The following is a 15,628-nucleotide window of genomic DNA, read 5'->3' on the forward strand; positions in this document are numbered from 1 at the left end:
CAATAAAAAAACAAAACAAAAAACATGAAATTTCAATTTAGGAGCAGGAACAATTTTTTAGGAGTGAGTACATTTTTGTGAAGTGGTATTTGGTCAGAAATAATGATTTCCAGATTCATTCCAACAGTCCAAATTTTCATTTAAAAATTAGTAATTCATTTCTTTCTTGCATTTGGATTGATAGATAATCTCTTGTTTGGTTTTTGGATTGAAATTTAATAATTTTTGCACCAATTCTTCAGCCATTGGTTACAGAAGCTTTTTAGATTCAACACCTTCACTTTTCCATCTACTATTATCATGGAAGCTTTTATTAGGAAAACTTTTTTGGTAGTCTTTAACAAGGACCTGACATCAATGAAATATCTTCTCACTAGGGTATTATTTTGGCGCACCAGTTTTAGCAATATGATCTTTGTTTTCATTGTCATTTTTTTCAGTGTTAAAATTTCCCTGGACTAACAACTCCTCACACCTTCTAACTAATTTCATTCAACTTTAGTTATCAGACGTGTCTGACTTTTTATCCTTCATGTCAGGAAACATTTCCCATACAGTTATAGCTTTGTATCTATTTTGGGAACTTGGCTTTGTCCATTTACGCTTCATTGCGTTGTAAACATTTTCTTTTACTTGCAACAGGTGCTTTTTTTATTTTTCTTGTACTCCAACTTTATTTTAAACAAGCTGACAAACACAAGCTAAAACAAAAAATCGTTAAAACCAAAACTTATTAACATTCTTAAACTTTGTTTATGTAAAAATGCTAAAGAGATTCAAATGTTTTAGATCGAATTATTACGCACTACTCACACAATGAAAATTACACTGCAAAGTCTTTTAATTCAATCTAAACACAACCATTAACATTAACAAGTTTTTATAAAAAGTTTTTTATTGGAAGCATGTTGTATAAACAACTATTTTGTTACATTCTGAATTGGTATGAATTTAAAATGACAATGTAAAATTATTGGGAAAAATTTATAAAAGTAATATATTCATTTATGTTTTTTGTACTTTACAAAAATTCTTTATACTTTGCATTGCAACAAATTTTTGTACTTCTCTTTGTAAAAAGGTTCTTATACTTTACATTAGGCGTTGTTTAACCTAATCTTTTATATTTAAGAAGAAATAAAAAAACGTTTCAAGGATTGGATTATTTAAAAATGATTTTATTTTTTCCAAACTTAGAGCAATTTACAAGGGTTGAATTAAGCGATCACGATTTACAAAATTTGGAAAAACATCTGGTCTTCAAAATTTTAGTTTATGCAAAGTCGAGTAAATTGTTTTCAAGCAGCAAATTATCATAAGTTTCTTAGCAAAAATGTTATAAAAAACAAAACAAAAAAATAAACTTATGACTCTAGTCACTAATTGCATTATAAAAGTCTAGTCACTAACTGCATTATAATAACACTCTAGTCACTAACTGCATTATAAAAGAAATAAAACTATAATAGTGTTATTAACTTTATAAAGCACTTATTACTTTTAAAGTTCATTCTTTGTTTAAACAACATTAGTAATTCAAGACTTTAATCAAAGTAAAAAAGCATCTAGAAAAAATATAGTGGGTACTCAAAATATATTAAAAACTTTAGGAACTTTTACAAATACACTTAAACAACTTTTTAAAAACGCACTTTATAAAAAGTTTAGCATTATGAAAAACGTTACTAATAGTCCATAAAAACACGCGATAATATTTTTTAACCAATAAAAAGTTTTTATGTGTTGATTTTAAAATTAATGCACGCTTTTACGGACCATTAGTGAAACGTTTTTCATAATGCTAAAGTTTTTATACAGTATGTTTTAATAAAGCTGTTTAAGTTCCTTAATAAGTTTTAAATATTATTTGAATATCCACTCTATTTTTCTGGATGCTTTTCTACTTCAATTAAAATTTTGGAATGTTGTTTGAACAAAGAATGAATTATAAAAATTAAAAGTGTGTTATAAAAGTAATAACACTATTATAATGGTTTTACTTTTGTAATGCAGTTAGTTATTACTTTTGTAGTCATAAGTTTATTATTTTATTTTTTATAAATTTTTCGCTAGCAAATTTAAATTGATTTGCCCCTTGAAAACAAAGAACATGGTTTTGCATAAACTAAAATTTTGAAGACCAGATATTTTTCCAGATTTTTCATTTCGCTTAATTCAACACTTGATTTAAGAATAAATATTTAATTTAGTTATGATTAAACTTAATTTAAGAATATTTATTAATAAAAATATTAAAAATTGAGTAACTCTAGGACAAAATTTAATATTTTTATACTTAGCTTACACAGTAAAAAAAATATCTGTTATATTTAAAATTGAAATAATCCTAGATTTTGTGTTTTATAACAAATAGTTACCATTATGTTCAAAGTATAATTTGTATGAGAAAAACATAATGATATTTGCCATTATGTTTTTTTCATACGAATTATAAATATACTACCGCTATGTTCGAAAACCTAAAATAACAGGTAATTACCCATTATGTTTATTAAATTTAATAAATTTTTAAATTAAAAAAGGAAATTTTATTAACTTTAGAGTAGGCTTTTGTTATCAATATAAATTATGTTTGTTTTTTCCTTGTTATTTATTTGAAATGTTATTTTTATTTTTAGTCAGAAAACAATCATTTAGTGCATCTAAAAACTTGAGCAAATGTTTTTGTCACTCCATTGGATTTTTGAGTAAGTTATCACATATAAATAAACCTGAATACTGATTTTATTCTAACAACATATAGGAGTGTTTTATTAAATCTACAATTTGTTTTTTATTTTCCTCACTACAACCTTTTACAATATAGATACACCCACAAAGAATTATTTCAAAATCTGTACAAACTGAGCACCATACTTTTGTTTCATTATGTAAAAAACTATTAGTCAAATTAAAAAAGACACCAATAAACCTTCACTTATGTGTTATATTTTATCCGACTGCTGATCTTAGATACAAACAAATTAAAATCAAAAAAAATAATGCAATTTTTAGTAAAGACATAAAAAAATTAAATTAAAGTAAAGTAAAAAATTAAAAATTAAATTAAAATTGTGTGCAAAATGAAGAAATAGCAGAGTTATTAAAAAAATATATTGAAAAATTAAAGCCTTTTTTCATTTTGGTGTCATTAAATTTATATATTTTTTATTTTGGTGCCAACCATCTGAGTCAGGTCATGATGGCGTCACTCTGTGCTGCCCACACCGCTGTGTCCCCTAGTGACAAAACTGATTGTATAAAACTAGCACATTAAACTAAAAATAAATTGCAGTGTAAAGAGCTAAAATGTGAAATAACACTTTTCTAATTTAAGATAATTCCTTTTCATTGTTTTTTTGTTGTAGTATAGGCAGGCTTTACTAGGCTTTTCTACTCTGGTGCCTGCTGTTATGCCATGATTTAAAACGAAAATAATAACTGTTGTTATGTTTCCTTTTATGTTGTGAAGTAAAAGCAAACAGATTATTCACATATAAAAAGATTATTCACAGTTAAACTTTTATTTAATTATATTTTTCAGACATTATATTAAGTTAAATTGTAACTAATACCAATAAAATAATTTATTAACTAATAACCCGTATAACAGGTTGCCTATTGCTAGTATGTATATATATATATATATATATATATATATATATATATATATATATATATATATATATATATATATATATATATATATATATATATACAAATATATATATATATATATATATACAAATATATATATATTAGGGTGGTCCAAATTTTACACATTTAAAATGCAGACTCCACAACCCTAAATGTGTTCTATATAATAAACTAATACTAAAATTAAAAAAAAATTTTTTAATAATTTTAGGGGTAGCTGAAGTCTCTATGTATATATATATATACATATATATAAAATACAAATATATAAATGCATGTATGTATTCTGCATTATAATAGTATGTAAAACTTACTTCAAATTATTCTCTTTGTTTAGAAAATACAACAAAAAATCGGCTATAACTTCTTCTCCTATCACATGATCTGGAAAAGTTCCTTAAAATTTTAATATTATACATTTAAAGATATTTAACATGTGCTAAAAAATAACAAATATATAAATATATACATCCAAATATATATATATATATATATATATATATATATATATATATATATATATATATATTAGGGTGATGCATAAAAATAAAATTTCAAATTATGAAAGTGTCACCTTCTAGTATTGTTACAAATAATATAAAAAAATTAAATAAAAATTTTTAGCTTTTTAAAATGATATTTAGGGGTAGCTCAATAGGTTTGAAATTTTAGTGAACTTTTTTTGAAAAAATCATATCACTGCCAGGCCACATATTTTGCATTAACAATACATATTAATCAAATGAATTTAATCATATTAATTAACAAATTTGAAATTAATAACAGTACTGAAAGTCTATGACTAAAACATATTAAATCCGAGAAAGTTAATTCAATGGAGTACTCTCCTGATGTCCCTCAAAATGTAGCGATTTTTTTGCCATTTTGAATTGTTCTCTGTGTTGTTGCACAACGTGTAGAAGAAATTGTCTCTGCTCTTTGTTCTTGGTCAGTATTTCATTATACTGTGTGATTAAAGCTACACCTCTTTCAGCACAGTCATTAACAACTCTCAATCCATTCACTCTGTCTTTAGCCTTTTTGTAAATGTCACCTGTGTCCCAGCTAACTGGATCAATGCCAAGCAAAGCCTGTTCATCAATTCCCAAAAGTCCAATGAATGCTAATGTTTTTGATGTTACAAAATCTTCAATCGACTTCAAATGAATGTCATTAACATTTCCCAATCTTTTCAGGTTTCTTCTTGTGGTTCGTTATTCAATCTTTCAATCATTTTTTGTTTTGTTTCATGTGATACATTACTTGAAAAGAAACTCAATCCAATGAGTTCTTCGCCCAAGTACCATAAATGGTGTTTTAATGCAGCCGTTGCCTTCTTGCTAACTTTTTTGTTAATTATTTTGTACGATTCAAATTTCTTCTTTAATTTCAAATAATTGGCAGGTGCTTCGGAAGCAAATAGACTAGAAAACCATGTAGACATGTACAGAAGAGTTGAAAACAGATTGAACTCCAACAGGAATTTCTCTTCTTTTGTAGTAACCTTGAACTGCTTTTGGAACATGTACATTTTTATACAGTAGATGACCTTAGCCATCCACCATGCGTGGTGAAATGCACCTGGCACATTGAAATGTTGTCCTCTAGGAGGGAGGGATATTGTCAAGATATATTATTGTCAGTTCCAAAAATTCCCTAAAATCATCTCTTAGTTGGCTAACAGTTTGGAAACAACTTTTTGCAAAATTAACAGCAGCACCTTTGAGATCATTTAAACAAATATTGTTTGGACTACTGAACAAGTTTTCATCAAGACATTCAAATTCATTTTGATCAATATAGTTCCAGTTGTCTTTGAACCGTTTGAATAACAAAATATCTGGTCCACTAGATGGGCCAAAAAGACACTTGAATACATCTGACACATAAATTTCATGCATATGATGACAACATGTTAAGTGCAATAGATTTTTGTCTAATAATTTTTCGATTAATGCACACGCTCCAGAATGACAGCCGGTGTTATTTTGTTCGGTCTAATGCAGCTGCAAGCTCTGGTGACATAATTGTTGTGGTTTTGGATTTCTTCAGCATTTTTCTCTTCAGCATCTTTCTTTTAGGTTCGAAATTGTCATTTAATTCGCATTCATCCGATTCAGTGTTGATTTCAATATCGTCATCTTCCAAGTCACACATTGAAGGAGTTTTTTCAATACTTTCTTTTTGTATCATTTCCCTTTCTGCACGTTGTTCAATTTGTGCTTTTCTTTCTGCTATTGTCAATTGGAGCGGTCCTGTATAAAAACTTCTTAGATACATTAAGCTTAATTTCATCTTCCTCAATTTCATCTTAATTGGTTTTAGTGTTATATATTGACACAATAAACATTGTTTATTTACATTTATTATATTTAATTACATTTAATGTTGGATATATATATATATATATATATATATGTGATTTAAATCTCGACATCTTGTACGAGAGTATATATAGATATAAAAAATTTAAAACATCAGATAATACTAATTCTCTCAATACTAAATAATTTATTTAAAATATTTGCCGGATTATAGGCACCAGCATCATCAGCATATAATATAATTACAAAAATTGTGAATGTTAAATAATAACAAAAACTTTAAATTTTGACGTCACCGTTATAATGGTTTCTTTTATTTAAATATGAAAAAAATGAAGTCTAAAAATTTGCTTTAACATATTGTTTATTGTCCAATTTCATACCACCATACATTGGAGAAAATTGATGTTTTTGTATCTACAAGGCTTCACAGACTTTTCTTTCAAATTTTTTATCCTCAACTTTAAATGTTTCTGCTTTATCCCAATCAATGACCTCATTGCAATTTACTTGATGCAAAGCTAATGCAGACATGTTTAATTTGCCTTCAGTCAAAAATTTTTAGTGTTGTTGAACTCTTGTTCGTATTTGAAGTTTTGATTCAACGACACTGACTTTGGAGCATTTGCACTTAATTAAATAGGTTCCTGGCTGCTGTTGTGTGGTAATTTTGATTTATTTTTAGACGTTAATAGCGTTTTCAGGTTAGCATTTGATTTAGAAACAATTCTGTAACCAGTTTTTCTGAATATTCTTCTATGTCTGGGAGATATTATTGGTACTCATGGTAAAGAGATTGTAGGAAGGTTACTAGAGTTTCATTTTTATTTTTAATTAATTATTATTAAAAAGAAGGTGATGTCGAAAATGCTCTTTTTTGTCGACTTGACACTCCATTTAAATGCTCTGAAAATTAACAAAAATGAATCAAAACAAAAAAACCAAATAGACTTTCTTGTAGAGCGAAAAATTATCTTTCGAATAACATAAAACATTATATTAAAAAATTTCATTTTGATCGCAAATTCTTTAATTTAAAAAAACGGCAAGAACTTATCGGACAACCCAATATATATATATATATATATATATATATATATATATATATATATATATATATATATATATATATATATATATATATATATATATATATATATATATATATATATAAATATATATATATATATGTATATATGTATATATATATATATATATATATATATATATATATATATATATATATATAGTATATATATATATATATATATATATATATATATATATATATATATATATATATATATATATATATATATATATATGTATATAAATGCAAATAAGGCTTTTTAACTCCACCAAAACACTCTAAAAAACTTTGTTCAACTTAAAGAAAACCAGAGTATACTTTATGTTAAATGATTTTAAAATATAAAAGACATTTATCATAACTGACAAGCTAATGTCTTCCACAAATTACTTTATATTATAAAAATTATTGCAGCGAATCTCAATCATTAGTGAATAACCAACTAAATCATTCCTAAATAATCAACTGGTCATTTAGATATACTTTTAGCATTTTTTCTCATTTTTGTTATTTATGTTTAACAAATTTAACTAATAAATTTGCTTTATTTTTATTATATTATAACTATTGTAAATTATGAAATTTTCAATTTCATTTTACTGACATTTATTTTTTTATTCTTAAACCACTTTCATTCGTTAACTATTTTTGTTCTTTAACCACTTTTGTTCTTTAACCACTTTTATTTTTTAACCACTTTTGTTCTTTAACCACTTTGTGTTCAAATTTGTGTTTAAATAAAATGGAGAATTTCTACTTAAATAAAACACATTACTATAATTTGTGCAATTATAAAATTGTTCTATTTTCATATACATTTAGTTATTATAAGTTTTGGTTTTGATAGCATTTAAAAAGTTTCTTCAACAACAGAAACAAACAGCACTATTTAATAATAAATTGATTTAAATGTTTCCACCAAAAACATTCAAATCAGTGATTAACTTCATCAAAGTAATGAGTTTAGATGTCATGAAAAAAAGTCTTACTTAATGAATTACTCAACCATAATGAATAACAAGCTGCATTTGTCAAACATTTGTCAGAGTTCTGAAACATAAGTGGTGCAAATAGTCTTAATAAAAATGACTTTAATTTCTTTATTGACAAATTTTAAAAAAATCACACCAAAGTTAAGACTTGCACTGGGAATAATGATGAGTTGATTGAATTTGATAAAACAACAGTATCATCATCCCAGAAAAAAACAGTATTACAACCCTTGGAATTTGCAAGAATAAGGGCGGCAATAACTTGCCAACCTCAATCTTTTAGAAGTCAGCATCAGGTCAGCAAAAAAAAAAAGATACAAAGGTCTTACCATAAAACAAAGAAACAACGTCAGCAGTTTTTTGCTAACCTCAAATATTTTAATTTTGGCATTTAGGTCGGCATTGCTGAATGTTGACCCTAACTCCAAGGGCTGGTATGATCATCCCGAAAAAGTCAAGCTAAATGTGCTGGTTTGAATGATGATGAATTGATTGAATTGTGTAGGAAAGCAGTATTATCCCAAAACAGCTGTGCCAAAGTTAACGAACTTTGAAGCATAAAAGAAGAAACCAAGATTTATAGCATTGACTGGAACTGCATCTACATTGCTTGCAGGTGATTTTAGTAGCACAACATTGAAATTTCCTGTACCTTTAGTTGAATGAACTACATCTGGGGTAGAAGCAGGAACAAAAGAAGCAAAACAATTGATGGAAACGGACCTATTATTTATAGATAAAGGATCAATAAGCCCTGTTCATGCCTTGGATGTCATGGATAAATTAAGGAAAAAACTTATGACAGCTTACAGAAGCATTTCCTATTAAGGATTATTGGGTAATTTTCAAACAAAAAAATATTCATAAGATCAGGTATTGCCTGAAAGAAATGGATTTAAAGTTGTAAAAAAAAGCTGACTAAAAATACCAGTTAATTTTCTTTTAATACTTGCTCACACTTAAGCATTTTAATAATTTATTTTTTTGATAAATTTTTTGAAAACAATGTTAAAAAATTATAAATGTCAAATAATAATTTTAAACATGGAAATACTCCCAAATGAGTTAATATTGAAGAACCTGAGTTTGTGGACTGAGAATTAAAAATTAGAAATGTGGATTTGTTAAATAGTGAAAAACTACTTAATAATAGTAGTGGAAATACCTAAAGAATGTATAGCTACCAAATCATTAACTACTGAAACTTATGGCAACATTATTAACAAGCCCAACATTAAAAACATACTACAGATGCTGCAGTGCATTTTTTACAAAAACCATGATATATATATATATATATTTATATATATATATATATATATATTTATACATATATATATTTATATATATATATATATATATATATATATATATATATATATATATATATATATATATATATATATATATATATATATATATATATATATGAAATTACCAAAATGTTATTAAATAGTTTCAACAAGAACTTTTGCAGTCTGACACTAAGTAATATGCAACCTCATCAACAAACTCTAAAGCAAGATTTCCTTGTTATGATGCTCAGAAATTTAATTGATTCATATGATAGTTTGGCAGAACTTATTAGCAAGAATGAAAATTTTTTGATGAATGTTTTAACTTTGGTGAATAATTTCAATATTGTTTGTAAAAAAAATTTTCATCATAATAAATGTGAGAGGCATTGAAGAATGTGGAGTTAGAAGCATTTGCCATGCACTGACAGATGACCACCAATTATACTGCATCCTTATTAAGTCACAGTAATTGGATTCTTTTTTCTTAAGAGAACATATGAGATGACAAATTATAACAGAGATCTTTTTATGTTGCCTGAAAATACATTACTTCATTATACAGCTCATTTATTGCAACTGAAAATAGCTGTTACTGCATAAATAAATTATTTGATTGAATGTGACACAACTTCTGCAGATACTGATTTCAAAAATAATGTTGATGTTCATACAAGAGATTTAATTGGTGTGCTGAAAAAATGATTTGGTACCATTAAGTAACTTAATGTGTGCCCGGATTTAAACGGCATCAATAAAGGTATAGGAACAACAGTGCAAATTTGATTAGCAATTGAAGGTGTAAACAAGATTCAAACAATTGGAATTAAGTCTCACATTCTCATTGTAATAAGTCATGTTCCTGGGCATTTCATGGTTTTTCAGCAAATATTAAGTGATCCAAATTAATGTCTAGATTTCAACAAATAAAATAAGTTTTTGAAAATATATTTTTTTTTACAATGATTTTAAAATGCAATTTCAAAATTAGAAGTGAAATTATTTGAAATTTTGTGTAGTTTACTTTTTACAAGTGTACAAGATACAAAGCATCATGGTACAACTAGTTAATAACAATTATAAATAGTAAATAAATAAAGTAGTTTAACTCATATATTGCAAAATTACAAAGTAGATAGTTTAAAAAAGTGTAAAAAATAAAATAAATGCCTAATTTTACAAGTTTTCTTTAAAAACTATTATTATGTTGTCCTAGATGAAGTTCAAAGTAAATAATAATTAATAAATAATAAAAGAGGTTTACTACACATTCATATATTGCAAAAACACAAAGTATTTTTCAAAGTACCAAAGGAGCAAAAGTCAGTGTTCTCATTTTACAATTTTTTTATACACTCAACTATCAAAGTCCTGCACTAGTCATTAAATAATACTATCAAAACTGTAATAATACTATAAAATTATTTAAAATTAAAATTAAAAATTAATATTATTAAAGATGTCAATAAGGTTATTTTAATGTCTTTTAATACAAAATTTATATTAAAACATTCTTAAAAAGATTTTTTGAAAACATAATATGATCAAGAAATAAATCAAAAGTTTAGCTTTTTTTAGAAGCCTATAGATAAAGTAATAATATACAATTAAACTGTTCCCCTAGTATTTTAAGTGACAGCTTCCATTTATGCCTCAATAACCGTAATTTAGAAATCTATATTTTTAAATAAAAATTAATAAACAAGGCATCTTTTGAGACAATTTAGTCCCTAAAGTCTTTGCATTTCTCAAGCAAAAATCTTTAGGATTCCCAATTATAAATACCCAAACTATAATCAAGATATTGTATGTATGCTTTGCTATTGGATTATCTGAAATGCTGAATCAGCATTTTAGTAATAATCTGATTATTACTGAAATGCTGAATCAGCATTATTACATATAAATCACAATATCAAAAGAACTGGTGTGTATTTTCAGTTAAAACTTTTGAATTATTATTATTATTATGAATTGCATATAAAGTAAAAATGAGCCAACTCACAACATTAAAATGAAAAAAATATAGGGAAGATTTCATATGAAACGATCCAGTAGTGAGGCAAAATCTAAGGATTACAACAAAGGTTTATTATATGAATTTTTTAGAAATACTTATTTTTAACAAACTTTAATTTCAAAGATAAGAATTATATATAATAAATTATTAATAATTGTCGTCAAATTTACTAAAATTGGTTATAGTTTTGATTCTATTCTTTCTAGTTATTTTAGAAATGACTTTTTTTACAAGTTGACAAAGCAGCTTTTCACAAAAGATTTTCTAATGTAAATGTTCCTTCATACTCAAAAAACACTTTTTCATCCAATTATTATCTATTAATATTTGTGTCTTACAAAATCTACAACCATAATAATATAAGTGTTTTTTATACAAAGATATATAAAAAACACTAAAAAAATTGTTTCAGATATTTGTCTTAAATAATTGAATCTAGAATGAACCTTATGGATTTTTTATTTATGAAATTAAATGGTCTTTAAAAAAATGTTAAACCTGTTAATGCTAACTTAATTCCCACAAAAGGATCTTCAATATGAGGAACTGATATACCAGGCGTATCAAGTATTCTGATTCGAGGAGAGCGAGAAATCTTAAAAATATATAAAAGTTAAACTAAGATTATAAGCAACAAAAAAATTAGCAAAACTAAGAAACAAATATATTATTATTTAAAAACATTTAAATAATGAAAATATTTTGCAAAATTTAATTTTAAGAACTTTTTTTTATAACTCTTTTTATCTCTATATTAAAATTTAATTACTCAGTTATATTGGTTTCAAAAGCTATATAATATAAATAAAAACAATGATAATTACAGAAACAATATAAATAAATAGATGTGTGATCTGACAATAGAGAAAATAGAGAAAGCAAACATAGCAGATTATAACAAATTGCAGATATACATATATATATATATATATATATACATATATATATATATATATATATATAATATATATATATATATATATATATATATATATATATTTATATATATACAAACATATATTTTTTGCCAACCTCAACCACTTTTAGGTTGGCAGTTAGGTTGGCATTGCCGAATGCTGACCCTAATTCTGAGGGTTGTTTATATATATATATATATATATATATATATATATATATATATATATATATATATATATATATATATATATATATATATATATATATATATATATGTATATATACATATACATATATCCCAGGATTTGGAATTATATATATTAAGTTATTTTGTCTTTAGAAAATATGCTGCCTATTTCCGAGGGTTGTTTATATATATTCATATATATATATATATACATATATATATATATATATATATATATATATATACATATATATAGATATATGTATATATATATATATATATATATATATATATATATACATATATCCCAGGATTTGGGATTGTATACATTAAGTTATTTATTTTTTCCTTAGAAAATATGCTGCTAGAAAGCTCAAACTAACTTAACTATTATCACTTAAGCAACTTCTTATTTTATTGCAAAATACTTCTGCAGAGGAAAATGCCCTTTCTGACTCTACGTTCTTTTGAAAATTTAGAAGTGAGAGCTTTGACTAATCTTGACAAAGAATTTCTGGGTGTTGCTAGAAAATCTTTTTCTAGGGCTTCATTTAGTTGCTCACTAAAAGCTTTTGGCATTTTATTATATGCCCTTTTAGGTATTTTATCATTTTCTTCACTTATTAAATCTTCAACGTTTTCCAAGGAATTTGTAGGGTGATTTAAATTTGTTACATTCAATCTATTTAGAAGCTTCAACTATACTTTTTAATTTCTAAAATTTGAAGTTGTTTTTAAAACTTTACCTATGGGCATAATCTTTACCGTGAGCAAAGCATAGCTATTGATTAATTTATAATAGTTTTCCCTTTTTTGTGTGTGTTTCTTCTTATTTTAAAGTTCTTCAAAGTGTTGCGATCCTTTTGGAACACACAAGGAAAGTAAAAAAATTGCTATAAAAGGTAATCTTACCTTATTTACAACAGAATTGATATGGAAATTAAAAGAAAACAATTTATTATTTATAAAATGTTTGATAATTTCAGTTATTTTAACCACGTAAAACTAAATTTGTTTTTTAGGTAATATAAAGATTTCCATAGACATGGCAAACTATTTGTAAAAAAATAATGTTTATGTAACCCCAGGTTGGAAATTCTGCAGTAAATGTTACAAAAAAGCAATAGAAACTGATGAAGATTTAAATTCACAGGAGGAATGGGAATCCAAAAGTGAGAAAAAAATTAAGTTAGATACCACTATAGAATTGCTTGGAATTTCACCAGTCAATCTAAAAAGTCTTTCAAAACACAGCAAATTGCCTGTAGCAAAACAAAAGTTTGAGAACACTATTGACAGAGTTGCAAAAATGGTCTCATTAGCATATAATATTAAAGAAACTTTTTTAACAACAGAAATAAAAAGCCCCATTTTAAACAACAACATTAACAATGACCATGATCTAGACATTTTAATGTATGAAATAAAAAATAAAATTTCAGAGACTGACTCTTATTGCCATAAGGTGCAAATGTTAACACTCGCACCAAAATCATGGACACGTAAAAAGATATCAAGCTACTTTGAAGTGTCTGAGTATCTTGTTCGAACAGCAAGAAAAGTTAAAAATGATAATGGAATTCTATCATTACCCGGAAAAAAACCTGAAAACCCACTTTCACCAGAAACAGATAATTTAGTGATTAACTTTTATCAAAGTGATGAATTTTCAAGAATGATGCCAGGAAAAAAAGATTATGTAAGTATTAAGAAAAACCAACATGTTCAAATAAGATTATTGCTACTCAATCTTAATGAATTACATATTGCATTTAAAAAAGACTACCCTAACGTCAAAGTCAGTTTGACGTTATCAATATGTTGTTCAGGATGAGGTTCAAAGTTATCACTGGAGCAAAAGTCAATGCTCACTTTATACAATTGTACTTTATTTTATAGAGAACAAACTTCTCAAACATAAATCTTTTTGTTACCTTTCAGAAGATGTTGATCATGACACAGGATTTATTTACAAGACTCAGGAAGATATAACTAGATATATCAAAGAAAATCTACCTGATGTAAGTGTGAAATACTTTTCCGATGGTTGTGCAGCACAATTTAAAAATTTTAAAAATTTTATCAATCTTTGTCATCACAGTAAAGACTTTGATTTAAATGCTGAATGGGTATTTTTTGCTACCAGTCATGGTAAATCCCCCTGTGATGGTATTGGTGGGACTGCTAAATGAGTAGTATGTCAAGAAAGTCTAAAACAAATAACTACTGGGCTGATTTTAGATGTTAATTTAATGTACTCCTTTTGTAAAGCCAAGATAAATGGAATTTATTTTAAGTTATTTTCAAAAGAAGAAATTGATCAAACACGAGCACAATTAGAAAAAAGATATTTAGGTGGAAGAACAGTTCCTGGCACAAGGATGTATCATCATTTTATTCCAATTGCTCCAAACACTATAAGTTATAAAAAAATAAGTACTGATGCATGCACTGAAATATTTGATATCATTCCAAAAAGCAAACATTATGTAGATATTTCATTAAATATTAAAAAAATGGATTATATTGCATGTTTTTATGATGGATTTTGGTGGGTAGGGATTGCTGAAGATGTAAGTGAGCTTGATATAAAAGTCAGATTCATGCACCCACATGGACCAGGTAAAAATTTCTTTTGGCCAATAAGAACTGATGAGTGTTGAGTGCTCAATTCTGAAGTTATATGCCTAATTTCTACACCGCGAACAATATCAGGTCGTACATACAACATATCTGATTTAGATTTGAAGAATATAAACTGTTAATTACAAAAAAATTAATTATGTTTAAAATAATTTTGTTTTTATTTTATTTACCTATTTTGCATTTAAAATGTCTTTTATTTTTTTCAAATTCTTGAATTGTAGGCTGAGAAGGAGGGGTGGGGGTTTAAATAAATCACAAATCACTCCCATCTTATTATGTCAATGACTATATTAGTCTAAAACTACATAAAAATATTGATTGTCAAAATGTTTTAAAAACGTTTTAATATCTTTGGTTTTAAAATTTATGACTTAAAATTGTAAAAAGATCTTTGAAATGAGAGGTATGTATTTATCGATTTGAAGTAACGCAAATAAAAAACTGTCTCTCAAACTGAAAAAATATGTATTTATAATGTATTTTAACAATCAACTATAAT

At 25.6% G+C, this 15,628-nt stretch overlaps 1 protein-coding gene across 1 annotated transcript in view; it reads right to left on the reverse strand.

Annotated features, from left to right (window-relative positions):
- LOC101239907 (mitochondrial ribosome-associated GTPase 1) overlaps nt 1–15,628 on the reverse strand; it is a 55,087-nt gene that overhangs the window by 7,563 nt on the left and 31,896 nt on the right. Inside the window, exons 8-9 of the mRNA XM_065817075.1 lie at nt 11,877–11,973; nt 3,972–4,053 (exon numbers count right to left, since the gene is read on the reverse strand). Coding sequence (XP_065673147.1) covers nt 3,972–4,053; nt 11,877–11,973 — 179 coding nt within the window. The remainder of the gene's footprint in view (nt 1–3,971; nt 4,054–11,876; nt 11,974–15,628) is intronic.

The sequence above is a fragment of the Hydra vulgaris genome, chromosome 14 (assembly GCF_038396675.1).
Source record: "Hydra vulgaris chromosome 14, alternate assembly HydraT2T_AEP".
Lineage (NCBI taxonomy): Eukaryota > Metazoa > Cnidaria > Hydrozoa > Anthoathecata > Hydridae > Hydra > Hydra vulgaris.